Source organism: Ailuropoda melanoleuca, chromosome 10 (assembly GCF_002007445.2).
Source record: "Ailuropoda melanoleuca isolate Jingjing chromosome 10, ASM200744v2, whole genome shotgun sequence".
NCBI classification, from domain to species: domain Eukaryota; kingdom Metazoa; phylum Chordata; class Mammalia; order Carnivora; family Ursidae; genus Ailuropoda; species Ailuropoda melanoleuca.
The window spans coordinates 65,863,347-65,888,650 of record NC_048227.1 but is presented as its reverse complement, the minus strand read 5'-3'; the positions used below and the strand labels follow the sequence as shown (position 1 = coordinate 65,888,650).

General features: G+C 39.8%; 1 protein-coding gene across 1 annotated transcript in view; it reads left to right on the top strand.

Annotated features, from left to right (window-relative positions):
• Positions 1 to 25,304, top strand: part of ROS1 (ROS proto-oncogene 1, receptor tyrosine kinase) — a 131,192-nt gene that overhangs the window by 80,830 nt on the left and 25,058 nt on the right. Inside the window, exons 27-39 of the mRNA XM_034670773.1 lie at positions 737 to 1,014; positions 4,257 to 4,436; positions 5,007 to 5,209; positions 6,914 to 7,058; positions 7,827 to 8,059; positions 8,147 to 8,323; positions 12,520 to 12,688; positions 13,419 to 13,536; positions 16,433 to 16,623; positions 18,253 to 18,336; positions 21,577 to 21,712; positions 23,011 to 23,173; positions 24,788 to 24,852. Coding sequence (XP_034526664.1) covers positions 737 to 1,014; positions 4,257 to 4,436; positions 5,007 to 5,209; positions 6,914 to 7,058; positions 7,827 to 8,059; positions 8,147 to 8,323; positions 12,520 to 12,688; positions 13,419 to 13,536; positions 16,433 to 16,623; positions 18,253 to 18,336; positions 21,577 to 21,712; positions 23,011 to 23,173; positions 24,788 to 24,852 — 2,142 coding nt within the window. The remainder of the gene's footprint in view (positions 1 to 736; positions 1,015 to 4,256; positions 4,437 to 5,006; positions 5,210 to 6,913; positions 7,059 to 7,826; positions 8,060 to 8,146; positions 8,324 to 12,519; positions 12,689 to 13,418; positions 13,537 to 16,432; positions 16,624 to 18,252; positions 18,337 to 21,576; positions 21,713 to 23,010; positions 23,174 to 24,787; positions 24,853 to 25,304) is intronic.

Here is a 25,304-nt window from a genome sequence, read left to right as displayed (position 1 = left end):
TCTACACATAATTTATGAGCCCACAGCCACAAATTTGTAAATTTAATCCATACTGACAACTTGGCTTACCTAAAATTGTGGTAATCACCAACAGGAAACGAAAGCAGATTTTTATACCAGTGGATTTCCTAATATCCTCGGATGATAAAGATGAGAGAGGGACTGAGATGTGGCAAGAGATGAACGGGAGATAGACAGGCTACATGTCATGCACAGCTAAAGCTATTCTGGGCTCATCCATCTTTACTTAATGTCCTTTTTAGATGAGTTTTAAGGCCTCCATTTGGCAACTGAATAGCAGTTTTTCAGGCTGAAAGATATATTTTATTTGTGCCATAAGCATGGTTATAGACTTGAAACTAGATGGTTAACCAGTATTAAGAAGAAGAAACAAACCTGAAAGGAGGGAGATGGAGATGAACTTTGATGGAAAGTGTGCAAATATATTTCACATTTACAGCCATTAATGACTCATTGCGTCCAGCACCGCAAGGTCATTTTAGTCCAAGGCTTTAGTTATAAATGCAGTTATTGAGAAGTCATGGAAAAATGCCACAAACTAGACTGCTTGTGGCCATCTCCATCTCAGAAGGTTATTGGACATTTGGACATGTTCTCTCCAAAGGCTGTTATTTGTCTCTCCAGTCTTTAGGAATGATTAATCCACATTGGAAACTAACATTTGCAATGATACATTTTACTGATTAAGTTGGAGGCTCTTTCTTCCTCCCTATAGTCGCCTGTATTGGACAGAAGTTTCCGATTTTGGCTCTCAGATGTTCTACTACAGTATTATCAACGAGACCTTGAGTCACATTCTTCCACCCATAGCCACAAACCATTCAAATGGAAGGAGACAGTGTTTTTGTGGTGTTACTCAATTCGAGTTTAATGGAACAATGACGGTTGATACCTCTGACCTGAAGAAACCACAGATATACTTTGTCAAAGGGCAAGAGATCTGGGCCATGGATCTGGAAGGATGTCAGTGTTGGCAAGTTATCATTCTGCCTGGTAAGACATCCGTGTGTGTATGTAGATGGTCATTTGTAATGGCGGTCCCTCTTGTTCCACAAGAAAGAATATATTCAAAAGAATATACACATGGTATTTGCTCTGGACCATGCCAAATGTTCCTGCAGAATTTAAGTCTAGTTGTTTCCAGGAAAATTGTATATAGACATTCACAAAATTTTCTGGATCCATGGGTTTCTTTGTTGTTGTTGTTATTTTATAATTAACAGTAGAGCTACAATTTATTGAGCTGAACTATATATTCTAAGCAAGCTACCAATTGTACTATCTCATTTAATTTTCAAAGCACCTTGACGAAGTAGATGCTAGTGTCCTCATTTTATGGATGAGGAAACTGAGGCTGAGAAAGGTAAGGTACTTATCCAGAGGGCCGTGATTAGTGGAGAAGCTGGAGCTTGAAGCTGGGCCTGACTACAGCACCTGCGATCTTACTACCAGCGCCCTACTTTGCTTCTGTTGTGATGGTCCCATTGACTCCACATTCAGCATGAGTTGGTCAATACTTGACAGGTCTATTTGTTGAAATGCATGTGCTTGTGGAGGAAATACTTAAATGTCTGAAATGATTTGGAGGTCTTCTAATCAGGAGTAACAGCAATAGGAAAAAAATGCACTCTATATACCCCCATATATATATTTTTAAGTTTTTGTTTATTGATTTGAGAGAGAGAGAATGCATGTGAGGTGGGAAAGGAGGGGTGGAGGGAGAGGGAGAGGGACAAGCAGACTCTGCACTCAGTCTGGAGCCCCACCCCAGGCTGGATCACACGACCTTGAGATCATGACCTGAGCAGAAATCAAGAGTTGGACGCTTAACTGACTGAGCCACCCAGGTGCCCGTACTCTCTTATATTCTTAAGAGTCTACTCCTCACTGTCCAATGTAGTAACCACCAGTCACATGTGATTTAAATTCAAATTAACTAAAATTTTTAAAAATTAAAAATTTAATTCTCCAGTCACACAAGTCACATTTTAAGTGTTCAAAAACTACATGGTTATTGTGTTGGGCAGCATAGATATAAAATATTTCCGTCATGCCAAGTGCTATTGGACATTGCTGGTCTACATAATAAAGTTTTGGAATTGTGAATGAGTGTGTCCATGTGTCTGTGTTATAACTGCACCTATGGTTTTGTTGACATGTTACCCAGAGCCCTTTAGAAACAATTCCAGCATGCTTTCTGGGCTTCAGAGTGGAGATAATGTTTGAACTTCTCTTATTAGAAGAATTACTTGTCTCTGTTCAATCTGTGACAAAGACTCTTTCCTCGATCAAACATTAGGCTCCCCTGAGTCCTTTTTTCAACTAGGCCTTGACCTTGGTCTTCCACGTCTGTCATTGCTGAGTCTAGTTTTAGCAAGAATCCTGCTAAATCAGTTTAGAGATAATCTCCCACCCTTGGTATCTGATCAAGTTCTTCATCCCCCACTGTTGATGTTCTTGACTTACCTTTAGCAAAAATCATAGTAAGCCAGTTTTGCAAGAATCCCTATCCTTAATGTCTCTTCTTAGTAATTTTCTATCCACTGATCCCCTCATTCTGCTTGTTGGCCCTGCATCTCTAACTGTCTTCATTGTATGTGAAGTCGAGCACATCTCTCTCTCCTACTGCAATATTTCAGTAGTCCTAACTTAAGTCTTCCTTACCATTTAAACAAGTGTCAGAATAATTATTCTTTCTCGTCTGATACCCAAGAATTATCTAGTGGGCCATTATCCTCTAGGTATAGAACTGGTTCGTCTTTCAGGAATCCATAATTGAAATTTATAATCCTAAAATTAGAAAATTCGAATGACTTCAGAGATCCTTTAGCTGGCATGATGTTGGAAGAAATCCCTTCTATGAAAATAGCCTTGCTCAAACACCCACTTAAAAAAAATCTACTTCTTTATAAGGAAATGTTTAAATTTTTTTGGAACAGTTCTAAATATTAGATTTTTAGGGGCGCCTGGGTGGCACAGCGGTTAAGCGTTTGCCTTCGGCTCAGGGCGTGATCCCGGCGTTCTCGGATCGAGCCCCACATCAGGCTCCTCTGCTGTGAGCCTGCTTCTTCCGCTCCCACTCCCCCTGCTTGTGTTCCCTCTCTCGCTGGCTGCCTCTATCTCTGTCAAATAAATAAATAAAATCTTTAAAAAAATAAATAAATATTAGATTTTTATTTCCCTGTATTTCCCCATTTTTCCCACTCATTGGTCTGAGTTCTGACCTCTAACTTCATAAAGAATAAACTAATCACCTTCTATATGATAACCATTCACATATGTTGGGGCTCCTGCCATAGCTCATTCTAAGTACTTCTGTTGGAGGAAAAATTCATGTTATCTGTAACTACTCCTCACATGATGTGGCTTCTAGATCTTTCTTTGCCCTAGTAAATCTCCTGTGGTTTCACTCCAGCTGCTTGATATCCTCTTACATGTTGCCCCCGTAACGACTCCCTGCGCTCTCATTGTGGTCTGGTTAGTGCAGGGAGCCTCTGACTTCCTCTGTCTTCTTTTATTGGAGCTAGAAGTGGCCTTATGTCTTTGGGTTGCCTGCCCTTTGAAAAACACGTAGTCTTTTTCATGTTAACTATTATTAAGCCAGATTTCTTTCCTCTGTTACTTATAGAATTGATTTTAAGCTTGAATTTAGGATGTCACATTTATTCATATTAAATTGCAATCCATTTCCTGATTTTATTGTGATATTTTCAAATTTTTAGTCAATGATTGAACATTTTAGTGTCAGTAAGAATCATGTATTATGTACAAATTTGATAAGTATGTTTACTCTGCATTTATTCCTAATCATTGATAAAAAATATTGAGAAAGACACTGAGCCCCCGGCCTATCATCTAAAACCTCTCTTCCAATAGGCATTGTTTGAGGTGGAGTCACTCAGGTTAAGTTGTCAATCTTGGCTCCGCCCTTTACTGACTTTGTGACCTTGAGGAGATTACTTAACTGCTCAGTCTCATCTTCCAGTTCTACGAAATGAGGCTAATAATAATAGTATTTATCTTACTGGCTTGCGATGGAGCCAAAATGAAAAATATCTATAAAATCCTTAGCTTCATAACATAAAATAAAGGTGGTTTTTTTCCACATTGAAATGATAGAAAGATTCAAAATTTAGCAATTACAATATAAAAAAAGGATTTCAGATATTGTATAGAGCAGAAATATACTTTATGTATTTTGTTCTTTATGTTCTTCATTCTATGTTTTTCACGAGCAGGAAAAACACTTGAAAGCTTAACTGTGGATGGGGAATTTCTGTACTGGATCTTCTCCGCAAAGGACAGCACACAGATTTATCAAGCAAAGAAAAGCAATGGGGCCATCCTCTCTCAGGTGAAGGCCCAAAGGAGTAAGCGTATATTGGCTTACAGTTCGGCTCTGCAGCCTTTTCCGGGTAATAACACTGTACTCTCACTCAGTATGTTCTCCCAGTTTAGGGTCAGAAAATCTCAGAATGTCTTCTCCTCCAGGCTGTCGCCCAAAGCATTATATTAATTGTGTTTTTAAAATTAAGTACAGGTACAAAAACTTATGCTAGCTTTAGGGCTTTTATTTTTAAGGATGTACGGGTATATGTGTGTGTTTGATTTCAAACAGATGTTGCGCAGACTTACTAAATTTCTTCAAAGTAATTGAAGGGTCAACTTGATTTTGCTGCTGCTGCGGACATTATTCAATGTATTTTAGCTCCACCTGCTGGAAATTTTGAGCAATGATCCGTTCCCTTGCTCCCTTTTTCTGAGGTATTTTAAGGACTTCAAAATGTATGGGAAAAAAACAAAATACAAAATACAAAAAACAACCTTGGCTTCCTTTCCTGAAAAACAGATCCAATACTTCAGTATATCATACCTTGTCAGCTAAATAAAAAAAAAAGACGTTATTATCCTTGATGTTAATCAGATCTGCCATTCCTCCTTTATACATATATGTGTGTATTTTTAATCTTTTCTTATTATTTTAGATAAAGCATTACTGCGTCTAGCTTCAGATATAGCAGAGCCAATTATACTTAACACCACTAACACCAGCCTCACAATCAGATTGCCGCCCACCAGGACCAACCTCTCATGGCCCGGCTTCACCAGCCCTACTCCAACATACCTGGTTTATTACAAAGAAGTTAATGGCAGGAAAACCAGCTCTGAGCTGAAATATAAAATGCTGGTAAGATTGGAGCTGGTGGTCTTTGTCTTTTCACAAGATACCTGTTTCTGATATGAAATTCTCATTCGGGACGCCTGGGTGACTCAGTCCGTTAAGCATCTGCCTTCTGCTCAGATCATGACCCCTGAGTCCTGGGATAGAGCCCCGGCTGCCTGCCCTTGGTGGGGGGGTCCTGCTCTCCCTCTCTCTCTGCTGCTCCCTCTGCTTGTGCTCTCTCGCTCTCTCTCCCTCTCTCTCTCAAATAACTAAATAAAGTCTTAAAAAAAAACCTCACAGTAAAGTGTTCTCTATATTATATTCTGAAACACGCCGCTATGCAAACTTTTACAGCTGATTCATCAAAGCAGATGGTGTTCTAGCCTCATGTGGGAATTAAGCTTCAGGGAAGTATATTACCTCTGACCAGTGGTGGATTGCCATAGTGACAGTTTCCTGAGTGCCCTGGAAGAACTGGGTTTGTTGCCTTCCCTGACTGTCTAATTATCCCCAGAAAGTGATAGAGATGTGTTTTTGTGGCCTATGCGGCAGACTGCAGATTGGAGGATAAGAAATGATTAGCTGGAAAGAACATTACTGGATACCCCCTCCTCCACAGCCCATATTTAATATAAAAATGGCATGTTCTATTTTTGTCCATTATTTCCCATGTGCTGTGGGATATGCTATGACGTAGGGACTGTGTCTGTTTTTATTCATCATTGTATTCTTAGCACCTAGCGCAGTAGATGGCTTTGTAGAGGTCTTCTCTTTGCAGAGGTTTTTTCTTGAATGGATGAATTAAGTGTGCAGTTCATCCCCTCACTGGCATCGTGTTTCAGCTGTCCTTGTGATGGAGTCAGATGTATCCAATATTTTGCTCTGTGCTTGTTACTTAACCAAGTCAAAAGGTGAAACTGACCATCATCTGTTGGAACTTAAGCACTATATACTTTCCCAGAAAGGATACATGATTCTTATTAGTTCCTTTGTCTATTTTAACCTTGCTTTACACGCTTCAATGTATCAGAGACAGCTGGGATCATTTGGCTGATCCAAGACTGGGCTGCTGGCGTTTAATAGTTCTGTTACTGCAGCTGGTCCGTCCTACTGTCTCCACACTGATGAATGTGGGTCCAAGGCAGTGGTCCTCCAGCCTGACTGCACATTGGAGTTTTAAAAATCTCTGAGCTCACACTTTGCCTCGGACCAGTGCCATCAGAATCTCTGGGGTGTGGGACCCAGGCACAAGTGTTTTCTTAAAACTTTCCAGATGATTCCAAAGTACAACCAAAGTTGAGAACCATTGGTCTAAGGAAAGTATTTTTACTTTCTTAAGCGTTACCTCCCAGAGTCATGAGATAATCCAACTTCATCTTTCATCGTATTCACTTATGTGTCACATCTTTACCAGACCATCTTGCTGAATGTTTGATGCAGTGCTAGTGAAATAGTAGCCTCTTCTGAGAACGGAGCTTCGTGTGTGAAATGAGCACGTCACAGAATTGACTGAGGGCTGCCGATCATTTAGTATTTATTCTTGGAGGTATCAGGCAACTCAGGACTGGGCAGTTTAGGACAGTGAACGTGATCGTTCTCATGATCTGACATCAAGAAATAAATTAAAATTAAAATCTTTTAATTATTTTCTCTCTTTAGTTAAATAATTTCTTCTCCTTTGTACAAAAAAATAAGAATCAGGTATTGATTTTGTAAAATTAATTACAGGAGTTTCAGGACAGTGTAGTCCTTATTGACGGTTTACAACCATTTTCAACGTATGTGATACAGACAGCTGTAAAGAATTATTACTCAGACCCTGTGGAACGGTTACCTCTGGGAAAAGAGATTTGGGGAAAAACTAAAACTGGAGGTGAGTTATGGGCCTGGGGGAGGTTTCTAGAGTGGCACTTTGTGATATATGTGATGTATATATCAGTATTTTTAAAAATTTGGATGCTACTAAGTAATCTTGATTATGTGAACTTTTTAAGCTTAGTAAGAAAAATGTATTGTTGAAAATACCCCGAGGACCTGATTTTTGCTCTAACAACAGAAGATGAATAATATTCCATTGGAATGAAAAGCACCTAGAAGATGGAACATCAGAGACAATACTGTTTGACCAAGAAACACATTCTCTGGTCTCACCACAGAGTGTCACCCTCTCCCCGAGGATCCACAGGTCTCTGTCCACGTGGAGACACAGGGTTCAGCCTTTTCTCTGTGTGAATTTTACCGGGGCCACTGAGATTGACAGTAAATAACATCATTGCCTGAAAGAAAATGGATCTAGAATCTAAAGAGATGTTCTAAGTGGTGGTGATTATTTTGAGGTGATGCCATTTCTTTCAGATGTCTCTGATGACGTTCCCCAAAAGAATGTGAAACGGTCTATTCATCCTCATTGGCCGTATCATTGAGCTGGAGTCAGAGAATGATTAAGTTATTAGGCAAAAATAATCAAGACCCTTTCAGGCAGCCCGTTAGTGTTACATGTTACCGTTATACAGCTTTCCTTCGGAACATCGGTCATTTGCTCTGCTCACGTGATAGGATTTACTCCTCAACCGAGACCCGGTTCCTTCCTCCACACTTCAGTGCTGATGCAGCAGCCCTTATCTGCTGCTCTTTATTTCAGTGCCCGAGGCAGTGAGGCTCATTAACGCAACCGTGCATTCAGACACCAGCCTCCTCGTGTCCTGGAGAGAATCTCACAAGCCAAATGGACCTAAAGAGTCCGTCCGCTATCAGTTGGTAATCTCGCATCTGGCTCTCATCCCAGAGACTCCTCTAAGACAAAGTGAATATCCAAATGGAAGACTTGCTCTCCTTGTCACTAGATTGTCCGGTGGAAAGCTCTATGTATTAAAGGTACGGCGAGGGTCTTGGGCACTTTTATTGCCATTCTTAAGTGCAAGGCTCTGAAAAGGTTAAGCAATTGTTCTTTTTTACGAAAAGGTTCTGGCCTGCCATGCTGAGGAGCTGTGGTGTGCTGAGAGTCATCCTGTCACTGTCCACATGTTTGACACACCAGAGAGACCGTTTTCTTTGGTCCCAGGGAACACCAGCTTGCAGTTAGATTGGAAGGCTCCGTCTGATGTTCACCTCATCAGATTTTGGTTTGAACTCCAGAAGGTAGATCTCGCCGTACACTTTTCATGCAAATCTGTGTTTTATGCTATGGGGTAAATCAGAAGACCTTTCTCAAATGTCTAGAGTATTCTTTTGTATAAATCAACAATATATTTGACAACATTCATTGATTTAGTTTTGCCATAAACATTCATTGATTTAGGTTTGCCGTATCCAGACTCATTTCTGTTGGAAAGAATTTTCAGAGAGATTAGTTTGCTCTTAAAAAGCTCCATGGAAAAGGATATAAGCTATGGTTTACTGGTTTTCATAATATTTCCCTTAGTTTAGATATTATCAGCATGGCTGTCTAGTTTAAAGTCCATAGCAATTTGGTGTTATCTATGAAAAAAAAAATGAACAAGCAAACAACATCCAAAAACCTTGTTTAGAAATGTTCTGTCCACTATTTAAGGGCTGAGTAGCAGCAGGAGAGAAGTAAAACATAAAATGAGTTTATTCTAAACTAGTTTGATCTTGGGTTATAAACTTTAAATGGGTCCTCATCCAAAAATCTTCATGCTTTACCCAATATCAAAATATCCACTGAATTTGAAAGCATCGATTAATCTAATTAATTCATTGCTGGGGAAAATCTATGTTGATTTTTATATTGGTACACTTAAAATGGATTATTTTTTTTTTAAAGATTTTTTATTTATTTATTCGACAGAGATAGAGACAGACAGTGAGAGAGGGAACACAAGCAGGGGGAGTGGGAGAGGAAGAAGCAGGCTCATAGCAGAGGAGCCTGATGTGGGGCTCGATCCCAGAACACCGGGATCACGCCCTGGGCCGAAGGCAGACGCTTAACCGCTGTGCCACCCAGGCGCCCCTAAAATGGATTATTTTTAATAACCACTGCATTTCATTTTCAGTAGTATATATTTTGTGTGTCCCCATTTGTAAAGATTGGTTAGGAATCTTTTGTTCAGTTGCAACAAAAACAAAGCAGTATAGTCATAGCCTTGCTTTTTTTTTTTTTTTTTTAAATGGAGTTGCTCCCCGGGATGTTTTTAAATTTTATTATGTAAGATATTTTCTATGATCTTGGCTTTTTAGATAAAATCTATGAAAACCGTGTAACAACAGTGAATGTCGAGTTGATAAAACCAAAGGCAATGGTTTAGTTGGACTTTTTCCACTGAGTATGTTTATGATGATTTGTTGCCTGTTTAAAAAATGGTCATCTTGGGCGCCTGGGGTAGCGCAGTCGTTAAGCGTCTGCCTTCGGCTCAGGGCGTGATCCCGGCGTTGTGGGATCAAGCCCCACATCAGGCTCCTCCGCTATGAGCCTGCTTCTTCCTCTCCCACTCCCCCTGCTTGTGTTCCCTCTCTCGCTGGCTGTCTCTCTGTCACATAAATAAATAAAATCTTTACAAAAAAAAAATGGTCATCTTATAAAAATGCAGTTAAATTGGAGGATCACCTTTTTTTTGGACATCTATTAAAGTAAGCTTAAAGCAGTTCAGTTTAAATGGAAGGTGGGGGATGTAAAGTTTATTTCCTACGTCAAAGAAATGAGATGGGGAAGGGCCTTACTGCTGGTGACTCTAAGCCCCTCCTTTTACCGATGAGAAGTGGGAGAGCCAGACAGTTGCCGTAGTGAGTCAAATATCACAAGCCAGGCAGGGAAGAGCCCTGGGGGCTGACTCATTCTACAGAAGTCCTACTTGGGTGCTATCCATGGAAGAAATATGAGTCACTAAGGCACCCACCCCACTCCTCAAAGTTTGGGACAAGGACAGCAGACTGGGCCTGCCTGGTTCAGTCCTTGTGACTTTCGTGCAATGCTCTTTATTGGTTCCAGATACACCACTTAGAAAAATCATGAAGCTGAAGGTGTAGGATACAGTAATATTCACATGTGTGACCACATGTCAGCACAACTGCTGAGCACAGTAGAAGGCTGTGTTCTGAAAGGGTTGATGAGTCCTTTGAGTCAGAAAGTTCTGTATCTTTTGAGTCACTTGAACCTACCCCATAATGATAGGACAGCTAGGAATGATCCTATAATTCCTTACTGAAACTCTAAAGGGTGAGTGGTAAGGGTGTATATTTGTCTTTTTCATTAATAATTTTTAAAAATTATTTTTAGGGAACAAGGAGAAAAGGATAAACTTCCAGTTTTCATCTTTGTTGTTAGAATTTCCTTATATGGAAAATGAAGGAATTAGAGCACAAGACTAAATTTCTATCTAGGTCTTAAATTCCACAGATTTTTTTTTTTTTTATCACAACAGTATATAGAGGAAGAACATATTTAAGTTAAGATTGAGGAGAAGCAAGTAGTTTCACTTTGGTAAATTATTTTCATGGAAACCCATTAAAATTTAGTGTTTCTCAACTGTCCAGGAAAATTCCTACCAGAACCAAAGATTTCTGAAGTTCCGGTCTCTGAGACATGATAGGCTACACCATTTCCTCCACACCCCTGCGCAAATAATTTGAAAATCCCTCTGTGGTATTGAAAATCACCCCCGCACTTGTTGGCCTCTGACAAATGGAAGGTCCTGACTCCCTTGTGATTTACTGGGGTAGTCGTGGCACCTCTCCAAGTTGATGGTCTGCCCAGAACATTCATTGCTGTGGTGAGGCCAGTACTCGACAGTTTTCCAGCAGAACCTTGGTCACACATCTGACCTTCCAAGGAGCTTTGATCATTTCTGGATGGTGTGGAATGTTGGGCCATCTAGACTCTTCACGTAAGGTAGTTTTTATAGCAGATTATTCAGAAGACAGGACCATAAAGGGCTAAAATTTTTGAGCCAGAAATCAATATTTCTCTCTCCCCCTCTCTCTCTCTTTTCCATGGTTCAGAGTAAATATTATGGGCCCAGTACATCTGTTTCTAAAGCCTGTATGTTGTAGTGGGATTGATCCATTTATGAATTTAGCAGGCAATGGCCCAGACATCGGCATTTCTGTATTTTTTCTCCTTCCTTCCATCCCCTCTTTGCCTCTTTCTTTTTGTAACAAGGTGGTCTACTTCCTGAAGGTGCTATAGGAATCATTCCTTATTGAATAGAAAACTAATATAAAGTGTCCATCCGATGAAATGATGTGACCTTGTGAGTGCGAAATGAAAAACGAGATGTAAAGTAAGGTTTATTTATGGAAACTGACCTTCTTAGGAAACTCTACTGGAGAAAATACACTAAGAACCCTTGACAAAATGCCATATCCTCTGTCTTTCCCTACTTGTACATTGAAAAAAAAAATCACCATTTTCAAATAAGATATTAAGGGTCCAAATACACAGATTTTTTTAAAAGCCATGCACAAAGAAAGTGTAAGATGGCTATAAATAGGGGCGCCTGGGTGGCACAGCAGTTAAGCGTCTGCCTTCGGCTCAGGGCGTGATCCCGGCATTATGGGATCGAGCCCCACATCAGGCTCCTCCACTATGAGCCTGCTTCTTCCTCTCCCGCTCCCCCTGCTTGTGTTCCCTCTCTCGCTGGCTGTCTCTATCTCTGTCAAATAAATAAATAAAATCTTTTAAAAAAAAAAAAGATGGCTATAAATAGAGATCCAGTATCTACAGTGGAATGAAAGTAAGATTTCCTATATTTAACTTCTAACCTTGCTACTTGGTGGCTGAGTGATGGTGGGCAGAAATTTCCCTCTTTTACGGAACTAGGCTCTGTATGTATAAAAATAAGGAATGCTGGTTAGAAGTCTGAAAAGGGTTTCGGAGGAAGAAACTAAATGTTTTAATTTATAAGTCACTGTGGACCTCTTTAAAGAATCAAAGTATGTAAAAATATTATTAATTTGAAATTAACAAATACGCAGAATTGAAAATATCATTGTTTTGATCCATCATGGTCCCTCAGCTGTGAATTTGCGTTCTCAGCCATCCTAATTTAAAGTAGGTCTCTCCAGTTAGGGATGACAAAAAGCTAAGCTCCAAATCTTCCATAATAAAATATATGTAGTAAGAGGTTCATGTCCCACCTTGGACTTATCCTAAGAACGGTTATTCAAGTCAGTTATAACTTGTCACAAAAAACACAACAAAACATAAAATGGCCATCAGTGGTGGAGGTAATGTTTGGGATCAAACATTCATTCATAAGAAGCTCTTACTTTTTAACAGAAAATACATTTGATTTAAGTTTTTAATTGCTTGCCATGGACTTGTGAATGTCTATGTTTATAAAGAAACAAAAAATGTCACTTGAGACTTCTTTTTCCAGGGGAAGGACAATGAGTTTTCCCGTGTTAACACTTCGTGCGTCCACGGCCCGGCTTACGTCTGTAACATCACAGACCTGCAGGCTTACACGCGCTATGCCGTCCGCGTGGTGGTGGTTTATAGGACAGGAGAAAACAGCACCTCACTCCCCGAAAGCTTTAAGACACAAGGTGGGTGTTAACATCCTCAGCATTCAAAAAATCCTGTCAGTTTCTCCATGCCTCTCTTATCACTTATTTCACCAATCCTAGAGGTTAACCTTTTTTAAAAAGGTGTAAATTACTATTTCTAGAGCTTGAGTAAAGAAACTGAAAAGAACCAGGAGTCCTTACAGGCATTAATGAGGTAATACTGACCTGGTCTTGCAGAATCCTGAACTGGGCAAGAGTATTTCACCTTTCAGTATCCTCTGCTTTCTTGTCTGGTTGTGATATTTTGCAGTGAGAACTAAGTGAAAACAGTGTTACTGAGTGTTCAACACATATTTACTTACTGACTACTATATTCCAGATGCTAAAAATAAAAAACATCCAAAAAGAATGTTAATTAGCGATCCCTATAAGAATCCAGGGAAAAATGCTCCAAAATTTACAGTAGTTTTCTTTGCATCACTTCTTTTGTGGTGAACTAAGGTATATTATTATTCTTATCACTAATCCATCCAATCCATCACTAATAAAAACTTCAGATACTCATTTAATCAGTTTATTGAGTATATTATGTTAATGAGTATATAAATGAGTTAAATGAGTATGTAAATACTCATTCAATGAGAATATTTCTGAATATTTCTTTAATGTATTTGGCTTTCGTTTTCGGAAAAGTGTTCTATAGAAAGATGGTATGCAGAATATTTGATACTTCTGACCTATCAGTCAGTATTTTCTTATGTTTCCAAAGCTGGAGTCCCAAGTAAACCAGGCATTCCAAAAGTATTAGAAGGGAGCAAAGATTCAATACAGTGGGAAAAAGCTGAAGATAACGGAAGCCGGCTTCTGTACTATGTCCTTGAGATCAGGTATGTCTCTTTGCAAAAGTGCTTTGGAAACTATAAAGAGCTAAGCAGTCCATTGTAAAGTCTTATTAGATCAAAATTAACAATATTTATGAACATATGTTTATAAATAAATATGAAGGATCTTAAGCTGAAGGACCTTGAGTTCACCATTATGTTCTCTGTGCAATTCCTAGCGGTCAGCCTTGGCACTCCAATGATAAAGCAGATCACATCGTGGTTCTCAGAAGTCGGCAACTACTTGTCTGAACTTTATGGAAATAATCCAATCATTGGCACATGCAACTAGTATTTATTTAGTGTCTATTCTGTTCAAGAAGCTGAGCTGATGTTTGATGTTAGATGATGGTACGCGTGTAAATTTCTGATGATAATTTGTTTTAGCAAAATGAGTAATGTCTAGTGAGAACTGGCAGTGAACTTGGTATTTTTCGGAAGGTAAAAGCAGGTCAAGGTCCGAAATGGTCTGACTTCTATAGTTCACATAGGATTCTTTATCCATTGTGAAGATTACAGTTCACAGTATGCTCCCAAGAGGCTGAAAATGTACCTTCATGCAGCCTATGAACATAAGCAACCTCAGAGCCGGCCAGTATGGGGAGCTCTGTAAATGGTAACTGGCTCAGATGGACTGATTTCATGCCAGCTTGAGGGGTGAATTCCAAATTCCACAGACACTCCCCTCATGGGTCTATGAAGCCATCTTTTAAGAAGCTCCAAGGACAAAAGTCACTTCCATAATTATAGTCCTGGCAACTTGATCTTTAGATCTATTTTTGCTTCATCTTGCTCTGGTACTTCCATAACCTTAAAAAATTTTGCTGTGCATGGTAGAGAATTACATTGGCCGCATTTCTAACTGAAACCTCCTTGAAATTCCTATTCTGTTTTCCAGGAGTCAAATACATTCTACTCTGCAGAACTTTCTTGGTGGTCTCTGATTATAATTGTATTCACCAGCCAGCCCACACCACTGTCTTGCTAGGACCCCCTTTAGCATGTTCCCTTTAGCGATGCCTTAAGCGCATAGCTCCATGAATTCTTCGCATTTTCTTGCCTCAAGCCTCTACTGTCAGGACAGGGATGATGGGATAATGGAATGAATTGCTGTACCTTTGGTATCTCAAAATCATATCTCCAGTCGGAACACTAGTGTACCCGGGTTCTTGCTGATGGTGCCGTGTGAAAGGTAGTGCAAAGTGTGTGAACCTGGGAGCTGAACAGACCATATTAGTGTCCAAAAACTGCCATGACAAAGTACCACCACTTGGGTGGCTTAACACAACAGACATCTCTCTTGGTTCTGGGGACTAGAAGTCTGAAATCGAGGTATTGGTAGGACCATGTTCCTTCTGAAGGTTCTAGGGAAGAATCCTTCCTTGCCCCTTCTTAGCCTCTGGGGACCCAGACTTTCCAGCAATCTTTGGTAGTCATTGTAGATGCACCACATCAGTCTCTGGCTCCGTCATCACCTGGTGTTCTCTGTGTGTATCTGTGCCTTAATTTCTCTTTTCTCAAGAAGGCTCTGGTCTTGGCTTTAAGCCTACCCTAACCCAGTATCACCTCATCCTAACTTGATTACATCTAAAAAGACCTCATTTCCAAACAAGGTCACATTCACAAAGTCTGGGTAGGCCTGAGTTTTGGGGGGACATTATTCAACCCCGGGCCACGTTTAAATACTTGTTTTATTCCTTTTTGGAATTTAAGTTTCCCCACCTGTACAATGGAGTGATGGCATTTACCTCCTTAGGTGGCTGTGAAAACACAATGAAATGAACAAAATAAAAAGCGCGAGTATGGGGGGTTGTAAATAGATGATGCTCAACCAGGGTCAGAATCCTTGTCTTCCTCAGCAGCCAGTAACTGTGAAGAGCCATTTTATAAATTTTTAAGGGTCTCTTTCTTTTGGATCAGAGTCGTTTGGGTTGAACAATGAAAGTGCCAGTGCCTAACACAAGACTTCACAGAATGTGCAAACCCAGTGTATGAAGAGTCTTATGCAGAATGGTCCCTGGCACACTTAGCTCCCAGTAGCAGTTGTGAGCAACTCTGCTCCCTCATCCTCCGGATGTTCTTGCCCATTCCCTGTCCCTCAAAGGCTTAGCCTTCCATCTCTTTCAGGGTGACCACTCACTTTGTAGGAGCAGAACTAGCTATCCCTAAGCCTACTGTGGGTTGGTACCAAGTCCTAAAACTGTTGTTGTCTGAAAAATCCCAGACTTTGAAAAGCTCTCCCCCATCAGAAAGGAGGAAATTAGAAGGCCTTGAGCTTCTCTTCAGTCTTTGATTTTATTACAAGCTATTCCATTTACACCTTTTGAGCCCTACTCTTGTACTGTTTCCATGTTTCATGTAGAGAATAATGTGGGTTGACTTGGGGTGGTGTGTAGGCCAATACCAATGGAAGCAATACACCTGGGAATCTCAGGCATAATGATAATTTTGGTAGTCAAACAATTACGCCTTCCTTATCAATTTTGTGTCCTGTAATTTATTTTATCCAGCTGTGGTATACATAAGCTACAGATGGCATAAGAGACTGAGAATTAAGAAAGAATAAAAAAATTCCAGGTTAGAAACTATGGGTTAATTATCTTACCCGTGTTTGAAATTCTGAAGAAAGTTTGCACATACTAATAGTAGGAAAAACCTCTTTGGCTTTTTCTAGGCCATTGATTATTTGTTATTTTCCCAGTGGGCTGAGTTGGTTGGCCCCCCATGCATCTCCAGGATGACTTTATGAGATTGTGCTGTGTTCTGTAGCCAACCCATGCGAGAGGAATGAGATCAAGGGTGAAGTGTGCACTAGGAGATGCTCTGATGTGTGAGCATCTAGAAATAACACATACCTTGTCTCATATTTTCTATATTTACCATTTTGCTCTTTTTTTTTTAGAACAGGAATTTCAAATGATTCACAGAACCAGAATTTAAAGTGGAAGATGGCATTTAATGGATCTTGCAGTAGTATTTGCACATGGAAGTCCAAAAACCTGAAAGGAACCTTTCAGTTCAGAGTAGTAGCTGCAAATAATCTGGGATTTGGTGACTATAGTGGAATCAGTGAGAATATTATATTAGTTGGAGGTATGTTGCCATGTCTGTCTATATACTAACTGATTACACAAAGGTTCAGAGATAAAGATAAGTCAATTCTTCACATTAAAACTAATTGGATGACTGTGTAATTTATCATCCAGACTATGGAACTATTCATTTCATCTGATGTGATCTCCCTAAAATATCAGCATCGTCATGTCATTTTACTCCTCTGCAATAATCAGCTACTCCTTAAGGCCCAAGGCGTCAAGTCCATGCTCCTGGGTAGGCTTCCCAGGCCGTCCACAGTCTGGTCTGGATCCAGCCTTATGTTCCTGCTCCCCATACTCTCATCTTCTACACAACTGGACTAAAACGATGCTTTCTACGTCTTCTACTGTGTATCCCATTTTAGGTTATGATATATCATCTGTCTAATCACATAGGCTAGAAATCTCAATACCATATTTAATTTCTCCCCTCTACTCGGTCACCAAGTTTTGTTGATTTACCATCTTGATTTCTGTCTGTTGAGTGTTCATCTTCCTATGCCCACTTTGGCTTTTCTAATTTATCATTTCTTGCCTGTGCTCTTGGCTTAATCACACCGCTGACAGCTGATCGAGCTGAAGCACAAGCTGGATTACTTAACCTCCTCTCTGAAATCCCTGTAATGACTCTCCATCACTGCCTTTGGAATCAAGTGCGCACACTCCATGATTTGCCCTCCATTTGTGGCTCGTTGTTCCTACTGTCTAGCCCTATGCTAGAGCCATACAAGACTGGTAGAAAGCATCTTACCACACGAGGTCTTTAGCCTTCGTTTTCCTCAGCCTAGAACGTGGGCTCCCACCACCTGCCACTCACCCCTCGGCTGGGTTTTCCTTTCTCTCACTTTCTCAAATAATACTTTAAAAAGTTAAAAATCATTCTTAGCTCACGGGCAGTAGAAACCAGACTGTGGCCAGACCCGGCCCACAGGCCATGGTTTGCTGAGCTCTGCCCTGCATGTTTGTCTCCTCCTCAACTGAAACTACCCAAGAGAAGGTACCACGTTTCCATGTTTAATACCCATAGAATTGAATGTGTATCAAGATGTTATAGAAGAAATAATAATCCTGATATATAACATATGAAGACCGAGACTTCTTGGTTGCAAATTCATTAAAAAAATTATACATGTTTCTGGGGCGCCTGGGTGGCTCAAATGGTTAAGTGTCTGCCTTTGGCTCTTGTCATGATCCCAGGATCCTGGCATCAGGCCCCACGTCAGGCTCTCTGCTCAGTGGGGGGCCTGCTTCTCCCTCTGCCTCTCCCCACTCTGCTTGCGCATGCGCTCTCTCTCTCTCTGTCTCTCAAATGAGTAAATAAAACCTTAAAAAAAAAAAAGATTATACCTGTCTCCTCAGCTATTTTGGAGTAGAAGCCTGGGTGGGTATATCACAATGGTGTATTGGTAAGCCAGATCTCTGGAAAACCAAACCAAACCAAACCAAACCTTGAGTTTGGTTTCCTGTGGTGTTAAATACTCTTGCTGTGGGGGATTTCAAACTCCATTGGTTGAACAACTGGCTTGCAAAAATCTCGTAGGAGCTAGTTCAGGCATATCTGGCGTAGGCCTGAAACTACCTAGCTTTATTCTGCAAATTAACTTTTTTTTTTCATTTATTTTATTAGATGGTTTTTGGATACCAGAAACAAGCTTTGTACTTACGATTATAATTGGAATATTTCTGGTTGTTACAATCCCAGTGGTTTTTGGTAAGTATAATAGCTTTAAAAATACAGGTAGTAACCTGTTTGCTTGGTCATATTAGTTGATTTATCACTTAGTGTATTCAACCTCCCACATGAAATAAATTCATAAATTTCACAGTTACCTTTAGCTAGACTCTTATAAGCACTAACTTCTGTGAATTGTTTTCTGATCTTGGAGTAATCATTTTATGAAAAAATATATCTGCACTTACCCTTCATGGTGTACTTTAGATAAAACTAATTATAAAGGCACCAACTTTGAGCTTTCTTTAAGCCAGTATTTGTTTCAGATTGGCTATGTAACAAGTGCTTTGTGCTTATGGTTTTAAGTAAATAAAAGAAAAACCACTCTGGATGTAAAAGAAATGTAGGATTAATAGAAGACCCGTGACAGTCCTTGGTTGGACAGTTTGGGTCTCCAGGCAGGCAGGCAGGCAGACAGACTGGTTTGGAACGAGCAGCTCCTCTTTTCCAGACCACCCCTCTCCGGCTTGTAGGGTCCACTCTGACTTTAAGATGTCTGCCTTGCTTATTTCAGATTCCTGCTCATTTATAAATGCCCAAGAAAGCAGAAGTATTTGTCAGGTAGATAGAAAGGTAGCTATTTCCCACTCTTTATTGTATACTAATGTGCTGGTCCTAGGAGTCTTTTTTTTTTTTTTTAAGATTTATTTTAATGATGGGAAAATACAGAGATAACCCCAGAAATATTGGGGCCAAATATTGGGCTTCTAGGGTTATTTTGGTGATCATACATCCTGGTTCATTCCTGTTGTTTCAGCACAAACATTAATAGGACTTTCAGTGCCCAAAGTGTACTCGTTTGGATTACAAGGTATTTGGTCATCCTATCACTTACTGATATTATGAGTCCCTGACATGCTGAAGCATTATAAGAAAGACATGATAGGACGCCTGAGTAGCTCAGTCAGTTAAGCATCTGCCTTCGGCTCAGGTCATGATCCTGGGGTTCCAGGCGTCCCAGGAGTCCCAGGATTGAGTCCCCACACTGGGCTCCCCGCTCAGCGGGGGGTCTGCTTCTCCCTCTGATCCTCCCCTCTCTCGTGGTTTCTCTCTCTCTCACTCTCTCTCTCTCTCAAATAAATAAATACATTTTTTTTAAAAAAGGGAAAGAAAGACATGATACTTGCCAGAAAAAATACTCAAGTATGTATTTGGGAAATTGTGGCCTGCTTTTATCATATAGAAGGGAAAGTTTAAGGAAAAGTTACACACATAAAGCTAAACTCTCTCAGGTTAAAGAAAGCCAGTATTTTACAAAGTGGTCAAAATCTTTATTCTTTCCCCAAACTGATTGGAGTTGTAAACTATCAGAGAGCACACTGAAATTTGAATTGAGATTTCTTTTCATGGATTCCACTCAGACGATATATGGAACTCCTTTAGCTAACTTGGAAAGCTAAAAATTTCAGCTGACCCTGCCAGGATCTTAACCTGTGGTTCCAGGGAGTCTAAGTATTGCACAGCTGATGCTTGTGCCACTAAGCCGGCCCCTCCAGAATTGCACGTATGACTGTAGTGTATTTGGCAGTTGGCATATAGGCTTGACTGCTTGTCTGCTTTCCTACTGGGAAGGAGCATTACACGAAGAACCTTTCATCTGACCTTTGCTTGCCTGCGTGCAGATCACCATTGTTCAAACCCATAACTCCAGTGGATGAGCATGGGATCATTTCAGACAACCTATTGTGCTTTCAAGACATCCTATGGATATCTGACTTTCTCAGGATTTAAAGGTCTTTATTCTGTTTGGAACTTACGAATTTTTTAGTACAGCTAAGCTAATTTGCTTCTTTGCTTTTAGTAGCAGTGTATGTGGTTTTCCTAGTAGGAGTGGGCGAGTGCACGAGAAAAGATTGAGTTTATTAAAATAAGGAAAAGTAGCAATTGTTTAAACATATTTGTATTGTGCTGGGGGCTCTCAGCCGTTGTACTTATAAATGCAAAATTGAAACAACGATTTAAAAATAAACATCGACAGCCTTGGCTTTGGTGACAGGTTGCATCTAACATGCAACATTAGCCTCAGGCTGGGAGCAGAGGGAAATACAAAGCTGTAATATACAATTGCTGACCTTGGCAGCTTGCCATTTAATGAGGGAGGTAAGACGTACCTGTGTGAAAATATAAATAGTGAGATATAAAAGGCAAGAGGACATGATCTGTGCCGGACAGTTGCGATAGAATTGCGGACCGAGAGCTACACTTGGTCTTAAGACATTGAGAACGGAGAGATCAGCAGAGCGGCAGGGCCTCAGAAGGCATCACCGGGGATGGGGGCCAGAGATGGGCCTTTAAAAAAATGAAGAAGGGTAGGGACAGCTTTTCAGGTTTGAAAAATTGCATTAGCAAAGGTATTTAAGATCTTTCCCTGCATGGTCCCTCAGATGGAATTTCATTTTAATAAAATGGTAACCTGTTGGATATAGAATATATTATGGAATAAAATTCAAATTTTAACGATCATCTTACAAAACATCCTTGCTGTTTTCAACTTTTGAACCAATGTTCTAGTATAGATGGTTGATCTTATGACATAATTGTATTTTAATCTTCCAAAAATCACTTATTTTTATGAGGATGAAAATAGTATTTGCTCATTGTGTGAAGAAGACAATTTAAATCATCCATGATTTCACAACTGGGAGGACCACTACTAACACTTGGTGGGTTTCATTCCAATAGTATTTCTGTATGCTTGAGGATGTGTGTATGAACAACAGTGGTATAAACTCTCGTACTCTGCATTTCAAAAAAACCAAAAACCTACCATTATAATTGAAGACATTCCTCAGATCCTCTGTAGGAGTATAACGTGGACATACCTGGACTCAAATAAATTTGTAATTTAATTATAATGCAAATAATTATTTAATAATTACAATGCCAATTTGTTTTGGTTTATGTTGACTCTAGTTTAAGGGTGATTTTGAGAAATAAGTTGTGATATTAAGATACATCAACTTGTTTATAACAGCAATAAGAAATATATGAAGCTTTGGTTTGAGTCATGAAATAAGAAGTGATGTAGTTTGAGCTATGTGTTTTTATAAGTCTTTGTACCTGATTTGTTAGTTTTTCTACTACGGACACATTTTTCAATCAAATTCTATTATTCTACCCACGGTGTTCTTACATATAAACATTTAAAATGTTATCATCTCTTGATGAAAAAAGAAAGCAATGTTTTGTTTTGTAAATTATGTCTTTTTTTCTTTATAGTCTGGCACAGAAAATTAAAGAATCAAAAAACTCCCAAGGAAGGGCTGACGGGTCTCATCAACGAAGACAAAGAGCTGGCTGAGCTTCGCGGTCTGGCCGTGGGAGTAGGGCTGGCTAATGCCTGCTATGCCGTACAGTACGTAACCCATGCCGTCACTACGGGGCACCTTGATGAAGAGGGGACAACTATAAAGGCAGTGGGGTCTCGTGTTGCCCACGATTGTCCTGGTCGATGCTCATTATTCTGGCATGATTATAAATAACATCCCCTTCCATTTTCAAATGTGACCTGAGGTGGATGGCAAATTATGTGGCTATTCTATCCTAAGGAAAATAAGCAAAATTCCATTGTGTTCCAGTGTTTTATCGCAAAATTATAAAGTAAATGAAACAAGGACATAAATACTGTATGGACGAGAACAGACGGTAGCATGCTTTGTTCAACTGGAAGCATCCAGAAGAGAATTCCAAGGGTCCCATGCGCGTGCTGTTAAGTCCACCTGAGTCTGTTTTCAGAAGTTGTATGGTGATTGCCTACAAAAGCTTTTTAGGATAGTTGAGTTTTGAACTTACGTTGTCATCATAATTTTTTGTAATTCAGTTAGCCAGCTTATAGTATATCATTAGTTTTTGATGTAGTCAAAATAATTAAAGAAAATATTTAAATGTCTTTTTATGTAAGACACTTAAGTGCAGTTTAGGCAAGACACTGTATTACGGCCTCAGCCAAAAGGAATTACATAGTCATAGGCCTAGAAATTTATAATCCAAGTTAGAGAAATGGAAGATTTGAAGTAGACACAGGGTGACCTAGTTTAGTGATTCAGAGGTAACTTTTCCTTGAGAAAATACTCAGCACATTTGATATTCAAGATTCTCTTTTAAAAACTCAAAGCATTTTGAATGCAGACAATTTTTTCCCTCTCATAATATTCCAAGTGTGAGTTGGCTTCTAAAAGTTATGGAGAAGGAGTTGATTTTTGAAGTCATACTAAATTTTGTTTCACAAAAAAGATCAGGTGTGTGAAATAGTTATAGTTTTTGGGCTTATAAACCCAGATATATTTATTACTAATTTGCAATAGCTTTTTACATAGACTGATTACCTGAAGAAATTAGTAACTCATAATTTTAACAAAATAAGCTACAATAAAAATTCTTGAGGCAGTACCTACGGCATGTTTCTATCACCATTATGGTGCCTTGAAGTGATATGACATGCACTGTCTGTGTTTTGGAACAGGGAAGGGATATTCTGGATGGTGGGATGGGGGGGAATAGAAACACAAAATTCCATGTCACTATCTTACATAGACCAGTGTTGCAAAATCATGAGATTTCTCTTTCTCTTTCTCATACTCTTTCTCAAACACTAACACCAACACCAACATGTAAACCAATGTATTTGGGGACACCAAAAATATTATTTTCCAGTACTCTTCCAACCCAAGAGGAGATTGAAAGACTGCCTGCCTTCCCTCGGGAAAAACTGACTCTGCGCCTCTTGTTGGGAAGTGGGGCCTTTGGAGAAGTGTATGAAGGGACAGCAGTAGACATCTTAGGAGCTGGAAGCGGAGAAACCAAAGTAGCAGTGAAGGTAATGTGGATCTTTTAATTCCTTGACATGTTGGGTCAGCACATTTACATGAGTTTGCATGGATAAAACTTAAATAAAATATGAGTGATCTCAATTGAAAAGAGAGCTGAAGGTGGGAATCCATGCATGACAACAGAAATGACAATGTTTCTTCCATTTCTTCCATAAGCTCTGTAATTTGTAGTTACCTCTATGGTTACTGATTGGCTAAGACTTGGCAGGCAGTTTTTCCCTTCAAATATACTCTCAGAGGACCGGGGGTGGGAAGCACATTCTCCATGTCCCCATATGACGGCAGAGAGCAGAGAGTTGCTGGCCATTTGACATCAGTTGCAGCTACACGACTCTGCCGTCGCAGTGCAAGGGCGGCCCTAGTTAATATGTGAGCTCAAGAGTGCGGCTACGTTCCGGTAAAACTCTATTTATGAACATGGAAATGGGAATTTCATATCATTTTCACATGTTAAGAAATATCCTCTTTTTGACTTTTTTTCCAGCCATTTGAAAATGTAATGTGTCACTTATACCTCAGTAAAGCTGGAAAAATACAAAATTAAAACTGAACAACTATTTTCAGAGCTCAAGATGTGCAGAAGTAGGTGACAGACCGCGTTGGTCTCCAAGCCATCATTTGCTGACCCCTGCACGACACAGTTATTCACATGGGATATTGAATATAGTTTTAAGGAAGTGTGGGTAGACTCTTATATTTGTATAAAACCTTTTGATCTAGGGATGATGAATCTTTTATGTAATTGGGCAAAATTCTGACCACTGCTTGTTAGGAATTTGTTGCTTTGAGAGAAGGCTATATAACCAGAAGGTTGGCAAAATCTTCCCTGCTGCCAAATGATGTGATCTAAAAGTGCTTTAAAATACTCTAGCCTCACCTGGTGTAAACAAATATTTATTTTTCTCACATAATGAGAGGACTGCTGGGTTTTGGTGCAGTACTCTTGACTTTGTACAAGTGTGTTGCCTCATGATCCCAACGTGGTTGCCGAAGATCAGGCATTACATCTTCATTCGGGTTAGGGCAAGGGGGAAAGATGATGCTAGATGTATATGTTCAAAAAAGGGAAAGTTTTCCAGAAGCCTCTCTCCCCTTTAGCAGTTTTCCCCTTACACCTCATTGACCAGAATTGACACAGATGACCACCCTTATTTGTAAGGGAGGCTGAAGAATTACAAAACACAATTTTCCTGATTCATTTAGACCAATTGTCTGGGACTGGGCATCTTGCCTCTAAGAAACAAATTAGGGTATCATTAGCAAGGAAGCAGGAGGAAACAAATATTGAGTAGAAAACTAAAAATTAAGAAACTGGCCTACGTACCAAATTTGTTCTGTTTAAAATTCCTACATTTTTGGAGGGAATTTCTGTAAATGTCACTGGACCTTTTGTCTTTTAGGTTTTCCCACTTGAACACTAGTTCTAACACTGGCTGAGTTTTGAATGAGTTTACAGAGCACACACACGTGTATTAGCCATGATCTATTTCCAGCTTTTGGGGTGAATATTACAAAACAAAACAAAGATTGTCTCCGTTAACCCACTGAGCTCACAGCAATTTCTGCTATACTGATTCCTGGCTTATTTTTATGTTGTCTAGACTTTGAAGAAGGGCTCCACAGACCAGGAGAAGATTGAATTCCTAAAAGAGGCACATCTGATGAGGTATTGGGGCAGCTCTGGCTTCATTTTCCCTTCATAGGAGTAGAAAGCTTTTATATCCGATTGGTAAATTGTTAACATTCAAAATGACTGGACATCACAGATCATGCCCCAAATAAACATGGCTGAAGTTTGAACATAAATATGTCTGTGGTGACAAGTGTTCTATAGAAACTGGTCTTCCAACAGGCAGTCCTCAGGCAAAAGTTCTTCCTTTCTTTTACCTTCAACAAGCAGTGTGTTTCGCAAGTGATGTCTGAAGCCATTCAGCTTTAAACATGCTTGTGTTCTTCTAAACGTGTGATCGTGGCTGGAATATCCAGAGCTAGGGAGAGCTCGAAGTACAGGGATGTTGATGAAAATATCCTCTGTCTCAGTAATCTTGTCTTCAAGGTTAGAGTCCGTTGCTGGTCATGAACATGGCTCAGAGGCATCTTAAAGGGAGGGCCTGAAGC